This window comes from Manduca sexta, chromosome 11 (genome assembly GCF_014839805.1).
Source record: "Manduca sexta isolate Smith_Timp_Sample1 chromosome 11, JHU_Msex_v1.0, whole genome shotgun sequence".
NCBI classification, from domain to species: Eukaryota; Metazoa; Arthropoda; class Insecta; order Lepidoptera; family Sphingidae; genus Manduca; species Manduca sexta.
In genome coordinates this window covers 1,916,079-1,935,238 of record NC_051125.1, presented here as the reverse complement: position 1 = coordinate 1,935,238, position 19,160 = coordinate 1,916,079, and the positions used below count along the sequence as shown (strand labels likewise).

The 19,160-nt window shown below is 35.2% G+C and overlaps 1 protein-coding gene across 1 annotated transcript; it reads left to right on the top strand.

The window, feature by feature from the left end:
• Positions 1–2: 2 nt before the first annotated feature.
• LOC115449598 lies at positions 3–14,954 on the top strand. The gene is made up of 2 exons (XM_037437704.1): positions 3–98; positions 14,013–14,954. Exon 2 carries the CDS (start codon positions 14,013–14,015, stop codon positions 14,604–14,606), a length of 594 nt encoding a protein of 197 aa, XP_037293601.1. The 5' UTR covers positions 3–98; the 3' UTR covers positions 14,607–14,954.
• The last annotated feature ends 4,206 nt before the right edge of the window (positions 14,955–19,160 follow it).

The following is a 19,160-nucleotide window of genomic DNA, read 5'->3' as shown; positions in this document are numbered from 1 at the left end:
AGTCCACGCGCAGTGCGGCCACATCGCGCGTCAGAGCTGGACATGTGCAGGCAGACCTTGGAGCTGGCGCCGCCTGGTCACATCGAGGACTTGCGAAGGTAAGGTTTAGGTGTTAAACGATTTTTGTGCAGGTCAGATAATTAGTTTAATACGTTTTTTAAAGGCTGTTGCATTTAGTTTATTACTTTTTTTTAAATATATGAATAATTATTTATTGTTATAATTTTCTAAATGAATAACACCAGATTGAAAGATATTAAATGGAATGGTAATTTGATAATTGAAAACATTTTCTATTTATTCATAAAATTATCACAAATCATGAAATAGTGTAATTAATCAAGGTTCGACTTTACTCTATAAAAAAACTTATTTGAATTTTATAAGTTTTATTATTAACAAATATTAAAACCCAACATTTTTAACCGTTAAATTTTATCATGATACCATAGACATTTTACTATATATTTCATCAACCAGAAATCGAACCTTAAACTTCATCAGTTTAACCGAAGAGCGCTTCCATTAAAGCAACAAGAAACACCACAACCTACATAAGGCCTTCTTTCTCTAAGCATATTATACTGAATCCTAGCCAGTATGTCACTTGACTTCAATAGTAAATGACCCTAAATGCAACAAATAATTCAGAAAAGAAGCAACGCCATCCAGAACTTATTACAAAACTTTCCATGCCAGTGAAGTGCACATATTGTTTAAAGCTGTATACTACATACATACTAGCCAATAATTCCACTACCGTTCAAATTAACAATACTTGGGCATAGCTTAGCAGCAAAATCAGACAAAGCAACCTACCCACTCTTGTATAAACATACAAATAGCATGTCGCTACCACCTGAATCCTGTGCAAATGTTTGCTCAAGTGTTTATACTGCCTTTATAGCCCGTATAAAGTTAACCAAACAAGTTAGATAAGTTTGCTGAAGCATTTTCTTATATTTGTATATTATTTAACGTTTCATAGAGAATTTTTAAATAAATAACATCTAGTACAAAATTTCAGACTGAAAGATGTAATTTTATATTCAAATATATTCCACTTGTCAATAGGGCTTTTTATATTATTATGGATCATTATTATATTTATATATAAGTAGAATAATATAAAACGTAACACTGATTAGGTTAATGAGTCAATAAAAAATATAAATATTCATTATATAATGAACGAGGTAATAAATTAAAATATTTTCGGTTAACTTCCGCTCGCTTCCGACCCTGAGTAGAAGCCCGTATCAGAGACAAATATTTGCCTATGGCAATATGCTTACACGTACAATAACATTAACATTTATTAGGATTTTCAAAATAAAAAAAAATCTGCTTTGAATATTAATTGAAAAATATATCAATGGCAAAGGGTCCTTACAACCTGATTCCTATCGGCTTCCCGTTACGTAGAATTTAATTATCATTAGAACGATTTATAATAATATAATAATATCAGCCCTGTATTATAGACTGTCCCACTGTTGAGCACGGGCCTCCTCTACTACTGAGAGGGATTAGGCCTTAGTCCACCACGCTGGCCTAGTGCGGATTGGTAGACTTCACACACCTTCGAAAATTCCTAATAGAGAATTTCTCAGGCATGCAGGTTTCCTCACGATGTTTTCATTCACCGTTAGAGCAAGCGATAATTCAGAACGTTTTGCAGACCGCATTTATACATATAAGTACCTAAATGTTATGTAGCGTTCCCTTACGGAAAATTCACCCTTCACCACTGAAATATATATTGGTCGAACAAAATTTGGTTGACACGGAAAACTGTCGCAATCCTGAATCGGATTACCAAAACAGTGGTTGCTTGATTCAAATAAAATTACCTTTTCAAGAATTACAATTTGTATTCGATGTAGAGACAAAGTGACTTTGTATTTCATCAGGAAATAACTTGGTACACTTCTGCTTACCCTCTCTAGGTTTCAATAATGAGCTCATTTAAACAAAAGTAATTTCCCTAAACACATCACGCCCAGCCGGCTACCCAGTAATTATAATTAACTATATCCAAATTTCAAATTTGCACGCTCAGAAACTACTTCTTGGCAGAGCGTTATCTAAATTGTTTCAGCCAAGGAATTAAGCTTGATATTACACGTTTACGATTATAGCTCCTTGGAATATTATATTAATATAGATAATAACTGCGCGAACCGAGGCTAAAATTTGGAGCTACGTGTTTTAATGGCAAGGTAGTTTTACCGTCGACATTAAAAAATATTAGAATTTAATTTCGAACGCCAATGGCTCGTTCTTTTGGTGTTATTTGTACAGAATTTGAAACTGGCTGTCATGCATTCCACTCATATCGAACAATTAATTTATATATCTATCATTGACGTATAATCTATAGACACGAACGTCCATATAAACTATTTGTTCAAAATCTGAACTAAAATGGCAACCAAAACGTCACTGTTATAACCTATTTATTCACTTAAACAACAAATTTTACTCATTTGACTAATATTTTTTATTCACATCCATTATTTACACTTAGACTCGAGATCTTATGAGCGCCACTCCGTACACTACCAGAAGCTGTCAATATTGACACCATACTAAATCAGTTGTATGGATTGCAGTTCAATTTAGTTGAACACAGCGAATGTTCGGAATACCAAATCTAGTACGGAGTACATATATATCGATGGTATCTATAGTAATAGATAAGTCCTGTCATTATGTGGACACCGTAAGAATAAGTTTTTTCACCCCACAACATTTAGTTCTTTTTTTATTCTTTATTGGTTCACCAAATGCAAGGAGAATCTTTCAACAACTTTCGTCGTAATCCGCGTGGAATCCTCGCTTCGCAGATAACAATAAAAACATTTAATAACTCCACCAGAATAAAAACAACACTATTTTATCCGAACAAATTTCATTAAACACGTTTTAGTGTTTATGAAAATAGTTTTCCACAAAAAATACAAGTTGGAGCGAGTTTCTCGTTAGCCGAGTTGTTTTCTTCATTTTAATTTCACCCACCCCTTGAGTTATAGCGTGATTATACGCCGCTATAAAATTTATGAACTCGACCAAAAGTTTGCACAATTATTTATAGATCTGCAATATATCTATTGTGCAAAAAATTAAATGTGTTTTGTTTGTGCGTTACACTCGTATTTTAGAGCAGTTACAGTAAAAAGATGTCACCCAAAGTCACAAACAGTTCTGACACCAAATTGGGGGTCATATCTGTAAAGCTAACTTTGACACACTGTTAAAAAACAGTTAAGATTTATTTGTAACTCGTGATAATTCTTTGAAACATGTTTTGGAATTCGTAGTAAATTAAAGTTGTAATAGAAATAAAATAGTTTTTTTTTTAAATAGCTAGTTTTGTAACAAATTCGTCATTATAATTTTGTATCACAGATTATACGAATCTAACTTTGTCTTTGTAATAAACACACACACACACACAAACACATCACGTATTTATTCCCGAAAGGTTATATTCAGACGCCTAACCAGGGCACCCAATTTTCACCAAGTGTTCCGTTCTTCCGTTCCGTGGTTGCCCATCTGCCTAAGCCTTCGGAGATTATAGACGTGATTGAGTGAATGGTAATATTTTATGATAAGGCATGGCGATTACTAGCATCTTCTTGTCATTCATTTATATAAAAAATAAGGTCGACGACTATTATCAAACTATATTGTTACTTTTTTTTTGTTAACAATAATTGTGGAATGCAATAAACTGCAATAGTTTCATTAGTGCTATCATTTATAAATCTAAAATCCGTGTGAACGAGCCCAGGCGTATTTCCTAGTTGCTCATAAGGAAAAGTTCTGTGATCTATCAAATTATGTTACAACTTTGACGTCCCCAATTTGTTTGGAGGTTTATTGTTTGTAGAGCCGGTCAGATGCTATCTTGTGTACTTCCTCAATATTTATTTACATCTCAAAACCGGCGAATGGTCAACTAAATGAGAAGATTCGACCGGCGTAGAACTACTGCCTACGTTTAGAAGTATTTTTGAGTTTGTAATTTTTTATTTTTATAAATTTACTTCTCTCGTAATTTATTAATTCATTATTAAGTTTTGTTAACTAATCTCTGTTATATCCATTCATAAATAACAACGTTCTTATGTATTTCATTCATTAAACATGTTTGTAAGTACCTGTATATTTGCTGAAGTTAGCAGTTTTATTTATTAATGAACAAAGCTAACGATTACTTCCTCAGCGAAACAAAGCCCAATGAAACAATAAGACCACAAATATATTTTTGTAAACTAATCCAGCGGAAGTTACCTGTTCCTGTAGTTTGTCGACTGCCAGTTCAAACCGAGGTAGAGTTTAAATGAGTTTTTCAACCATTCAGCAAGTTCGTTAGTTAAGAAAAGTAATTTTTAATCTGGGTTACACTGATCAATCGGATTAACGATAAACATTTATTTGTGTTTTGTTTCGTATATTTTTAAACTAATTGAGCTACAACTGTATATATTTACTAATACTTAAGAAGCTAATGATATCATAGCGAAAAACTGTTAACAATATTTATTGTTTACCAAATATTTTTCTAAGATATTTCGAACATCCGGTTGTGTCCTTCAAGTTATCTGGATAGGTGAATCTCACACGATTCGTTTAGCCATCAGTCAAAAAACTTCACAAGTTTAACCCACAATATATTTGGCGATAGAAAAATAAATTTAACATAAATATTTAAAAAAGACATCTTAATATTAAAATAAAACTATTTACATATTTTTTCACCGTTATTTATATTATTATTTTCTTCCAACGTTTCAAAGACTACAGCCATGAGTCACGGGACGGACTGTACCGCCGCATAACCGCCATAAAATCCGTAAATTAAATAATTTCAATGTCTGACATTCGTAAACATAAGAAATCATCATCTCAACATGTCAACACTTCCATATCAAGCTGTTAAATCTACTTAACTCCAAGTACATTCTCAGTGCATACGCAAAGCCTGACAAATGTGGGTAGTGCGGACGCAGTCGCCGTATGAGCCTTTGAATTCGCTTATCACAGCCCGTGTTAATCCTAACAGACGACTCTTTGTCACCCCACTTCCTTTAGGCTACGGTGGGGCTTGATTGGGATCCACATAAACTGACTGCGCGTTTGGAAAATCTATTTTACTAGTATGCACGCTCGTCCCATGCCTCGTGTTGAGAATATTATACTGTTTCGTATTCAAATGGATGTTATTTAAAAGAACACTGTTTTATGCTTGTGTATTAAACACTAATTTAGCTAAATAAGCGGTGGCAATAGCCTATTTGGGTGTGGAACGGACTGTCGAGACGAATTTCCGCAGGTTCATAACCCAAAGAGCACTCACCTCTAATTTTACTAAAATTATGTGTGTATTCTTTGTGAATTAGCGTTCGCTTAAACGGGGAAGGAAAACATCGTATCCCACAACAAAGAGACTTAAGTCCTTAAAAAACTTGGTGGGATTTTTTTGAAACTACAATAAGGTGAGACACTAATATAGATTATTAAAAGCTGACTTCATTGCATAAGAGCCACGTGCTGAGTGAGAGTGTGAGGCAATGGCAGCGCAAATGACCAATATTCACCTGCACCGCTAGTAGTAAACGATAGTGAATGTACTGAGCACGTGCATGCATAATGTATGCCGTAGAAGCGACTCTTGATTTCCAAATGGGCCGGCATAATAAAAAAAAGTTATTCATATTCGAAACATTGTTGTGAGCAAAAGCGCGGGCGGGAGTTATTGCGCTATCTCTTTCTCACGCATGCAGTGTTACGGCCGGTGAAACTTGCTGACGTCACAGTTTGCTATTACTGTTATTTGACTGCTATCCCATCCACGAAATTACAAAACTTTGAACTTATTTGCAATTTGAAAAAAAGGTAGAACGAAACTATTCTTTCTATTTATGTAATAATACTTAACTACGCTGGACTAATGTCAGTCAATCACTTACCACTAAATTCTTATGTAGATTTTTTTTCCTAGTATATATCTAAATTAGGAGTAATTTATTCCTGTGGTCAATTATTTAAGTTATTCTTAAAATTATTATACCAGCATTCTGGAATGGTGCAAGGGATTTTAAATGTATCAGAGTGTATGTACCATAGCACCTCTATGACGTCAAGATTTTAGCTACACCAACCCTAAAACACATAATTCACACGCGAAAATAAGCAGGAACACATTTTTAAAATGTCCAGTCTGCACTTTGTTCTATGCGCGACCTTGCCAAAATGGAACAAAGTATAAAGAACCAGTTCCACAGCAATATTATGTTAATAATTTAACGGTATGTGACTTATCGCGATGGTAACGTTGACGCCGATGGTCGACGCCGGCCAATGAGCGTGTAACGTGAATTATTATGATAGATAAGACAGGCTTTGGCGGCGCACGGCGACAATTAATTTCGATACTAATACTATACATCACCGTTGAGTTTTTTATTATGTGCAATTGATGTCCAAGATTCGATCCCCTTTGGGTAATGATAGATGTGTAAGTTTCAAATTGTTGCACTAGCACCTGGGATAATAAAGCTTTTTATTAATAAAACAAATCAAAATGGAACCAGTTATTCCGGAGAAGGGATATACATATCGATGGTTGGCAGGCTACTTGACTTAAAGGATATTTATTTTAAATTGAGGCTAGGTTCGAGATACTGAGAAAAATGTGCTCATTCCAAATATGAATAAAACTCAATGTCGCTTAAATCAATTAGCCTGCAAACTGTCGATATGCTCAGTGAAACGTGAGTGCAAATTGCAGCTCTACCTACCCTGTATAGTATAAAGTGTGTACGTAAGCACATATGAATTCATTTTTGTCGCAGCATATCCTAAAATTTTAAACACTTATTGTACTAAACATTGTGATTTGTATTTAACGCAATATTTCGATGCTGCGGTGGACAGCGCGCTATATTATTATTAATTAAACTTTATAATTAGATTATTAGTCCATTATACAATGAGGTCGGGTAGCCAATTATTATATTTAATTATATTGTGGTGTTAGAATTTTGATTTTATGACTACATTTTGCGTACTGATGCGACGGGCAAACGCCTCACTGCATTATACTGCACGTGACTTTTTACACCTGACATAAGTGTTTTTATACGTCTACATAATTACATGTATATAAATATATAAGTAACAAAAATATAAAAAAAAAATGCATTACCTACATATTGATTACGAATTTTGGAGTCGGTGCCTATATTAAAATTAAACATTATTCGTATATTTGTTAATGTATTTCTCTAGCCTAAGCTATTAATTTTAAATAATAAGTAATAAGAACACGTCGAATTGATAACCTCCACCTTTTTTTGAAGTCGGTTTAAAATAGTGTAATACAAAATGAATACTTAAATTGTAATTGATTTTCTTCGACCTTGCACTTATGTACAAAAAAGCAGAGACCTAAATAATAACCGTTAATGTTTTTGAAAATATATTCCCGAAACGAAATTTTCCAAGTACCGTTATTTCTTTTTTTTATCAAAAGACATATTACAATAACTCACAAATAAGTACCTATAAATTGTTTTTAATAATGTACCTAAAATTTATATTAAATTTTTCTCACGATATTTACACTTATAGTTTAACGTATAAAACAGTCAGTCGAGAACCTCCTCCTTTTTTTCAAGTCGGTTAAAACGATATTTCTATTGAAATATTTGCTGTTTGGACCTTAATACCCAGTAACTAGTAGCTTCAATGTGTTACAAAGCTTGTTTATTATTTACACTAAAATAGACTCAGTGTAAACCAGAGACGTAAACTTTGAACCACAGGGGACATAATGCATTGCAAATAGACAATATTGTCGTTAATCATACAAACGGGTCCAATTAGTTAGGCGACCTCCGCGGGCGCGGCCTGCTTAGGCAACTTTCCAATATCAATTTATATTATCTAAATATATGGAAAGTGTCGGAAACATTTATCAACGTAGAGTAATGCCAATACAATTAATTGAACCTGTTTACTTTGCATCAAGCTTGTATATCGACTGTGTTAAATACTCATGTGGGCTAATGTGTTGTTGGGGCAGAAGAATATTTAAGCAATTTTATGTAGATTTTTAATCAGAAGAAATATTGGTATTTTTTCGATGTTAATTGTCTTAAGACTAAACACATCAAATTATTTCGTATTTTATTTTGGCGTAAGAACTGCTTTTGCTTAATTAGTTCCAATAGGCCACGGCTTGGTAATGCCTTTGGTATTGCTTTAGTTCATGGACGGCGGATGCAGCTTACAATTAGGCGGACCGCTCGCTCGTTTGTCTACTAAGGCAATAAAAAAAAGATATGCATGAGGTCATTTGCATTCACCGTTCAAATATCCAATAATTTTATATACCCAAGATACAGTACTACAAAAACACGTTTTGCGGAAATTCGCCCTTACGCGTGTAAGTAGAAGACACTTTCGAAATTCTTGTAACAGGTATTTTGTTTTGAACTGTTGGATAAATCAGGAGCATTTGTCTGTCCGTGACAGTCGCTGAGCTGGACTGATTGAACAACTGATCCCGGTTAAAGGTATTTTGCCGGGAAAACGGCTTTTTATCCCTTAATCGAGCACTTCGACCAGTGAGCACAGCGATTTATCCTAGAGTTATATTATAATTAAATACTTTTTTCTGTACATTTCATGTTAATTATGCAGTTAAAAATATTGAGTAGAGATTTTATTGTCAGTGTCCACAGAATTGTACCTATTTTTAATGTACCGAATAATCGGAGCGCATGTCTTCGAAACTGGGTATTCGGAAAGCAGTACTTTTTTATTAAAATAATAACATTTAATTTCGGCTAGCAAGAATTTTTTCAACGCAATCTCAATATTTAATCCGATTCTGAGAACGAACCAATCAAAAGAGCTCTTTTGTAAATATGTCAAAACGCTTAACTCTGATTGGTCCATTTTTGAAATAGATCGAAAAAAGCGATTGGAAACGTTTATTGAAAATACGTAAGGCGTAGTAAAACAATTCTTGGTCATATTGATCGTTTGAACTTAAATACTTGGGATAGTCTATAGTCAATGATCTCTCTATCCCATTGTAAACAAAGCCATCATGTCGAACATTAGTACTAGGTTTGCCTGAAATATAATTTCAAAGCCATAAAGAGAGTATTTAATTGCAGCCATTTGCCAACAATTGGTAGTGACTGGTTTATGTGCTCTGGTAAGCCTAGATACCTCGTGGTTCATCGTAAAGCTGGGTATTCACGAGTAACAATTGACAAACACATTGTCTAGGTAACATATTTATTGTATTTGTAGTTTTCAAATTACGTAAAATATCATACAATAAAGATAAAATATAAGTTTGAAGATATAGATATTCTAGACATCACTTATTTATTTATTTAAAAAATCAATTGATGTCAGACTAAGTCATTAGAATTTTGAAAAATATCGAATATAATTCTGAATAAACGTTGACCATAAAATTCATCGAAGAGATGACCCCTGACAATACAAAGAAAGGTGCCTTTAACGCTGGCAACATTACCACGCTGTGTAGAAAGTGATACCGCTTGCTCACTATAACAAGGTCCTACGTAAATTTTTATTTATGTTGGAAAAATTAGATTTCAAATTTTCATGTTGGTAAAAATTAGGAAAGATTAATTAATTATTCATGATTTTCTCTTTATGTATCTTTCGGGCTTATTGAAAATGTTCACTAAAAATACATAGAATCATATAAAATATAAATTTTTACATCCAATATAATATAGAACCTTGTAATAGTGAGCCTTGTAATATTTATTGCACGAGATATGATTCAACACCAAAATCTTATTTTGCTAATCAGGAGTAACCACTTTAAAACTATCTCTACGGTAACAAGTGCTTATTTTTTATGCATTGCTATGTGCCAATGTATATAGCAATGGATAAAACAATATAGAACAGACACGCGATTTGTTGCTCTAATGTTTAAGATATAACACATGTTGTTGCTAATGAATACACGGCCCAAAACATTATCATGAAAGTTGTTAATTCTCTCCGTTATTAATATTATCTAGGCTGCGACCTAGACGCGGTGTTTAAATTGTAAGGCTATTCGGTGTGAAGTGTTATAAAGAATTTGGCGTAGCGCCATCAAAGTTAATGTAACAGCCGCAAACAACTTGAACGCAGTACCGCGTGGTGGGTTTTTGTGCTTAAGTTGTTTGCCGGCTATTATAGAGTCCGTAGATATTATGTTGTTCATCTTTAACAAGCAGCAGTCTGCACGAATTAAAGAACATCCTAGTCGATATAGATATTGGGCATTCAAAAACTTGACTATTTTTTATACGTACACGGCTTATTGACCGCGCCGCACCTCATGGTGAGTGGAGTGCGGTCCAACAGAATGTCGACTGATGAGAGATGATTACCCCTTGGAAGTCGACACAAATATTCGGGCCTGTTGGAACCGGTATACATAGGCTGATCCCAGAATGCGACACACTTACGTGGGCCGCTATGGCGGGTTTTAACACCTTGTGTACGCTGGTCGCTATCCGAGCGGATATAAAATATATCCTATCATCAGCCGATGTATATTAGTGTGATGATCGGAGAGCAACATCCAAATCAAATCAATTTATTTCAAATCAAATCAATTTATTTTACATAAAACATGGTATAAATTATGATGTTAAATATCTTACATGTGCAACATGTTTCACCGTTTCAACGGTATGCAAAAAAATTATATACGAACTTATAATTAGAGAACGTAGTTAGGCAAATTACCTATTATTAATATATCTATTCCCAAGAAAATGTAATTCAAAGTTCTGGTAATGTTACATACAATAGCTCACACCTTCATCCCAAACATACAGGCACAAGCAGTGCAATTAAATTCCGCGGAGCTTACATCCATACCTTAATTTAAGATACATTTTTGAGAAAGACATATATAAATATTATACTCGTCAAGTTCACACAGGCCGGCACAATTATGTCGACTGGCGAAGAGTAATCATCTCTTGTCAGTCAAACTATAAAGAACCTACTTCAATTACTACCAAGTAGGATCCCTTTACAGTACCATATGTACTGTATGATATTAAGTTAAAAAACCTTTTTTAAAACAGCATCGTGTTATAGTGATATGAAAGCATTTCTCATATCCGCATATACGATATTGAAAGTAGTTTCCTATGGTCAGTCCACAGGGCGATCAGCTCGTTCTAAGCTGGATTATTGCTTATATATTGAAAAACTTCACAACTAATGAGAACAGTTACAGCGGCACTGTGTTTACTGCGATATTGTTACTAATCTATATTATTATATTTACCAACTGCCACATAGTAAATAGCGTAGTTGTATTACGGTAAGGTATTGCTGAGTTCTCAGGTTTGATCCCCGGGTCAAAATGATATTAGGTGTATTCAGTATGAGCCTGGAGTCTAGAATTCGTGTCCGGCGTTATACTCACCTATCACATCATGGGACGGAATACATGGTGAAAATTTGATGTCCTAGTTGTATTTCTACATAGTCCTTCGAGGATAAGGACGTATTATGTTGTTTTGTTTTATATTATAGTTAGGTTTATCAACTGTCTTGGTCAACATAATATAAACTAAGAAGTCTTGGATTCGGTTCCAGAAGCGGTAAATCTGTATAGATGGTTTAACCGTGACTGACGTCAGATGTTTAGTGGTTATAACTTAATTACTCTGCAGCGTGCATAAAAGTGTGTGATACGTGTTCAAATAGAATTAATTGTGCGCATTCCAAACTAGTTTATAGTTATTTTTATATTCTTGAAACTCTTGATCTTAATTCATGGGAAACTATTTTCGTATTTAATACGTCACAGTTTCAAACGACTAACGCACATTTAAAAATTTAAATACAATTTGATGATAAGAGTTAAATGACTTTATTTACATATTTTTAAATTACACACATCATCACGCATTTATCCCCGAGGGGTATACAGAGGCGCAACCAGGGCACCCACTTTTCGCCAAATGTGTTCCGTCCCATTATGTAATAGGGGGTGAACCTATCGCCATATCGGGCACAAAGTCGACTCCGAACTGATACAGAGCAGAAAAACCCAAACATCACTTTGCCCGACACGGGATTCCGACCCAGGACCTCAGAGCGCTGTCATACCGCGCATGCAGTACAACTACGCCACCGAGGCAGTCAATTATTTTTAAATTATTAACTACATTATCCAGCGATTGTTCTATATACCTTTTCCTGTATCTAGATTTATACACTTATACTTATATGACTTCCTTGCATTCACAAAGTATATGGCGTATTTACGGTACCCACAATACGATGTATTTGTATGCATCACACGTAGTGCCCATAGCAATAGAGTTCCCATTGTTTAAACGGTCGATATAAACAACCGATTGCTATCTCTAGATCAATGTTAAATATAAACCAATGAAAATAAGTAATATTGTTGAGACCACATAATTCTCGTAAGTTGATTTTGATCGAGACAAATTACAATCGTTAATGTATGTAATCCATTCAAGTATTGAGTCTTTTAACGAGTAATGTATTAATTTATTTAAAAATATACTAAATAAGATATTGAATGGTTCTCGCGTCTAATGGCACGAATTCTCAGCAATTATTATTTTTACACGACAAAGTGACCCACTGCGACTAATGGTATGCGAAGTGAGGTCCTGACAAGCGACATACGTGTACGTCGCATTTTGGGATCAGCCTGTGTATATCCGGTTCCAACAGGCCGGAATAGTAGTGTCGAATGTCGGGGGATAATCATCTCTGGTCAGTCGACATTCTATTGGACCCTACTCCACTTACCATTAGGTGCAGTGGAGTTAAATTTGCTGATCTAAAAACGCGGCAGCCTTACGTGGGCCATTCAAGCAAGTTTTAAACCTCGTATATAGTGATCAATAGCCGTGCCTAAATAAATATCCTACAACCAGCATCTGGTCCCCTAATACGTTCTGTTGGACGACGATACTACTCATAGTATTTTCGTACTTGCTTATAAAATTACCTAAAGACAATTGAACCTGATACAATAAAACCTTGTTTAGGATGATTAAGACCCTTAATTTTTTAAACACGATTAAGGATAACATTAATTCGTATATAATACAGTTACAAATCTGTGTAGATCATCTAGACACGCTCTGCCCGTCGGAGGTGAATTAAGTGCTAAGGTAGCCAAGCATTATGTGCGCAGAAATACTTTCCGTTTTAAAAGTTGAATTGTCAACGTTTTCAATTTAAAAATTTCATTGATTAATTCTTTATCTTAAATCAATATGTACACTTTAATGTATTATAATATTCAATTATATTTATACTTCCATCCAAGACATGAAGAGGAGGTAAATCTCTACCTTACAAATCCCAACTTCAAGAAAGAGCATCGTCTCACATTATTATACTTCAATACAAAACACATCGTTTGGAAATTTACATTTAACTCCATACTGGAATCTTAGATACAATTATAAAATTATCTTAAATATAATTCACAATAAGCTTACACCATATCCAGGAACCAACGAAAAGATTCGAAACAAATTCTAACATCTAAATATCTTTGCGAATATCCTGAATTTTCCCAATCGCGTGGTCTCCGTCAGAACAGGTGCCTAAATCGTTACGGTGACTGACGTGCGCCCCACATTATCACCGACACCTGTCCGATAACTCACTGTGCTTCAACCCCACTAACCCCACCAACCCCACTGAACCCCACGAAACATTTAAGCATTCTGACATTAGCACATAGTAAGGCGCCGTTGTTAATCACTGCCTTTTTGGGACTAAATGTCTCGAATTGTGCTTTACGTTAGCCCTATTTAAAGTGGAGTGACAATATGGACGGTTTATAATGTTTGAATAATTAAACCAAATCAACCAATACATGTAAGTCCTGTTTCCAACTTTTACGTTAATTCTAATGATTAAATCCTTTTCAGATGCTGATTCCACTGACTCTTCTGCTGGTCATCTCGCAGCTCCACGAAGTCCTTAACATCCCTCTGTACAAGCGAGCCTCCGACACCAAGACACCAAACGACATTCCAATCCTCATCACCCACCCCACACACATCCAGCACATCCTGAAGCCGATACGACAGAAGAAAAGCCACAACATTCCCGTTATTCCAATCCCACATCACCTCCTGATACCCTCAAAGCTACACGTGATCCCGGCCCAGTCGAATGTCCGCCACAGCTCAGTACACACCAACGTGAACCATCTAATCACCAACGATAACATTAAGATACCAGTGGTAACACAAACAGTGTCCCACAGTGCTACCAACGTCACCCACCCTGGTCTCATACCCATTCTGATACCAATCCATCATAACCTAGTACAAGTTCATGATCTGACTGTGATACCGCTTCAGAATAAAGAGAAGCTGGGACAGTACAGAACGGAAAAGAAGGAAGAAGAACTGGAGGAACAGAATCGGTACAGGACGTACTATGGCGGGTTTGGGACAGGACTATTTTTCGGAGGACATGGAGCGGGTCACGGATTCTATCATGCTTACGGAAAGTGATTTAGATAATGTATAGATTAATTGAATAATTATCATCTAGTTATAGTTATAGTCTCGATGTTTAGGCTTTTGTTTGACCCATTGCTTCAGGAGGCGATCAGGTCGCGTGAGGAAATTCAAGTTCCCGTGTCGGAATAATTGTGTGTACATTCTGATGTGTCACGGAAACCAGTCGTAGTTGATACTTATATTAGAAGAATTAAGTGTACGAGCGTGCGGGAAATGATGTGTGTGTTGAAAGGCAAGCATTGACGAGATGTAATAAATCGTGATAAACCTTAAAACTAATGTGTTAGTTAGGATAATGTTATATAAGATTTATTTATTGAATAAATATAATTTATGATACTTGGCTTTTTATTTTGATTTCCTAACCCATCAGAAATACAACTCTGACTCAAATATATAAAAATCTATTTAAAAAAAATAGTAATCTGTTGTACTCACAAAAAAAAGCTTGTATAAGCTAGAATGTTCCGGCGGTGGGTCCGGAATGATGTATGAACTATTACCGGAATTAAGGGGCATTTGACATGTCATCCGTGATCACATCGGGATTTTGAATAATATTTTACTACCTAAAATTATAAAGACCAGATTTTATACCATAAAGCTTTGTTACACTGGGCAATTCTTGCTAACAATAATCGTCAGGCGAGTATTGCATCATACTATTCAAACGGAGGCGAGAAATAAAAAGCTTTTTAATATGACAGACTTGTAGGTATAGATTTACTGTTTAGGCCAAGCGAGTGTTCTCGTCAACGCAAGAGTAAATTGCTTCGTCATTACGCATGTTCAAACGGGGCAACTTTTTAATGTTCTTACAAGATTGTGCGAGTTAAGAGAATTGCTCCATCTTAATGAGGCAAGCTGTGACACACTAGGGACTAGTCGGTAATGTCAAGTGAACTAAATAGACAAGCACACCGCTCGCCTGATGGTAAGCGACACGATAGCCCGTATACAAAACAATCGACGTAGAAACTTTAAATTACAAGGCGTGGCCTGGACCTGGATTTCTTTATACGTTCATGATAAAATAACCCAGTGCACCTCATGGTAAATGGAGTAGGGTCAGATAGTGTCGACTGAGAAGAGATTACCCCTCGCCAGGCGACACAATTATGTCGTCCTGGGCCCTTATTCTGTATGATAGTGTAAGCGCGTAACGCGGCCGTGTCATGTTATCTTCGAGAAATGTGCGTGGAATGGTATTCTGTAAGCCAAATCTCTATAGTCCTAAACATGACGCGTTGTGTTGCGTGCTTGTTACGCACTGTCAAAATAACGTGTGAGATAGAGAATAAGGGCCCTGTTTGAAACCGGATTACAAAGGCTGTTCCCGGAACGCGACACACTTACGTGGGCCGCTATGAGGGATTTTATACCTTGTGTATAGTGGTCGCTATCCGGGCGAATGCAAATATCCTACCACCAATAATATGAAAACATTTATGAACAGTGACGAATAGTTTACTGACAAAAGCTTATTGAAAACAAAATCTATACATGACATTTATTATTTGAAAATATAACTAATAGATAATCCACTAAGACCAAGAAAGATAATAAAGATACCCTCCGATCAGAGATCAAATGGCTATAACTAATTACCCGGAAAAGATTGATACGGCTTACGCGGATAAAGACGAAAATAAATACAGAAATCATCCGAAATAATATCATAATGTATTATAGGGTCAGCGAGGTTTTATATATTTATACGTTTTTGTTTCCTGTTACATTAACGGATTAAGCTTCTTTGTGTACTTTCGTTTGTTAAACGGATCTTGACCACTCTTAAAATAAACATAGAAAGAAAGGAAAGAGTTTTATTATTGGTACAAAATGCAGTTATAATACATAAAGTATTTGTTTTAAAGACAATTAGATTAATGTGCCAATAATTGAAAAAAGTTATTCTGAATCAAAAACTTTACTCTTAATAACTAGATACAAAGATGTCTGCGTCAACTTATGGCAAAGACTCCTTTCTTTTTAATGAACACCCGTCCATTGGCCGCTATGGGCTGTCATCGTGTAGCCAGTTTACTTAGTTATTTTTGCCTATAGGTATATATTTTTTTTAAAAAATAATATTTTCCCAGTAAAAAGCATTATTAATTTGGAATTATTGTAAAATGTGAAAATTCAACAAGTCATCATTCATGCATTTGATGCTCTACAGGTTGATAAGTTGTTCGTGTCTTAGTTGAATTGGGCTTCTCGCTGCGTCCATTTCTACTGTAAAACAATGTTATGTCGCTATTTTAAAAATATATCGCAAAACCTTGAATCCAGTAAGCAATAATTAGGATATAGATCGGTGACCAGCAGACAACATTTAAATGCATTACTGTTTATACATACATACATAACATCACGCATTTATCCCCGAAGGGGTATGCAGAGGCGCAACTAGGGCACCCACTTTTCGCCAAGTATGTTCCGTCCCATGATGTGATAGGGGGCGAGCCTATCGCCACATCGGGCACAAATTCCAGACTCCGGGCTGATACTGAGTAGAAAAACCCAAATATCACTTTGCCCGACCCGGGATTCGAACCCAGGACCTCAGAGCGCTATTGTACCGGACATGCAATACAACTACGCCACCGAGGCAGTCAGTTACTGTTTATTCCACTGGTTATATAAGTTGGATTGTATTCTGAGCTTACATACGCCAGCTTAACCCAGAGCTTTAAAAAGCATTTGAACTTCGAATAAAAGAGCCTAAAAACAGAGTCTGATTACTTAGTTGCACCAGATTTACAAAAATAGGCTTATAAAAAAGTCTATTAAAGATTCCAATAATGATGAATTCAAAAGTATTTAATTGTCACTGTATATGAAAACTTTCGTAACTTTAATTACAAGTCGATAATTATATAAGCGGCGATAGCCTAGTTGGGTGTGGAACGGACTGCCAAGACGAATGTCCGCAGGTTCAAATCCCAATCCCAACACACCTCTGACTTTTCTAAAAAATCATGTGTGTGATCTTTGTGAATTTATCGTTCGCTTTAACGGTGAAGGAAAACATCGTGAGGAAACCTGCACATCTGAGAAGTTCTCTATAGGAATTTCGAAGGTGTGTGAAGTCTACCAATCCGCACTAGGCCAGCGTGGTGGACTAAGGCCTAATCCCTCTCAGTAGTAGAGGAGGCCCGTGCTCAACAGTGGGAAAGTATATAATACAGGGCTGATATTATAAATATTATAAATCCTAACCCATTTTATATCTCAAATAGATTTTGATTTTATCATTTTGGACAGTCCACAAATCACCTTTCAGGTGAAACGCGGGCTATACATATGTAACGTCCACTACAGAGTCACATATATTCTAAAATAGAAAAACAATATAAACAGTAAGCTATCTGTTATTGCAGGTTAATCACAAAGCAGTTATAATCACACCGGGGCTGTGCGATGGAACAACACGACCTGTTGTGTCAGAACCCAACTAAAAATAATGCATCCACACTTTTCAAATTATTTTGTTATCCCAGACATTATTTAAATACATATCACACCTTTACCATCGGAGAGGTAGGCAGAGGTACTAGGGCACTCACTTTCGCCGTATGTTCCATCCCATGGTGTGATAGGGATGATTACATTGTGTACATTATATTTATATTTTTTCTTGACAATTTTTTTTTTATATTGGTATGCAAAATATTTATAATTATTATTAAACCGGCTTCAATTAATCCAGTTCGCAGCAAAATTTTTATAAATCATGATGATCATGTTAGGCAGAAACAATTTCTGATAATATTTTCATAATTAATTTTGTTTTGTTTTTACATACCTAGTTGATTTATAACGTATTTAATAAATAATTTAAGACTTCCCATATCTAAAAATATTTATTATTTCATGCGTAGGAATTAAGATTTTGTGATTTCGAAATGAAATAAAATATTTTATATAACAAAAAGTCTGACAGGAATCATTTATTTGTGAAATAAACAAGTTTGGTAAAATATTATGACCACTAGAAAGGCATTTGGAATCAACCTAGGATATTAATGGATACACAAAAAGCATTTTAACACTAATGTCATTATTTAATCAAATAAAAACCGATAATTTATTGAAATACTTGAGGTTAACTGCCTCGGTGGCATAGCCTGTATTACAATAAAATGCAGTGCCGGGTTATTGAGTTCGATCCCCGGGTCGGGCGAAATGATATTGGGTTTTTCTGTTCAGTATCAACCTGGCGTTTGTAATTTGTGCCCTATATAGCGTTAGACTCGCCCCCTATCATAAAATGAGACAAAATACATACGGCAGAAAGTTAATCACATAATATAAATTATCTCAAAGTGAGTTTATAATCACATAATCGCGCTTTGAGATAATGCAACTTCCTCTAACCAAAGAATTTCAGAAACAACTACCCTCAGGCTTAAGTTCAGTTAAACACATAAACAATCTCTCAACCTTTACATATAAGTGTAGATAATGATCTAAACGAATAATAAAGAAAAATGATCTGCCGAAATTCGAACCCACACAAAAAGAGAATGTCACCACAAT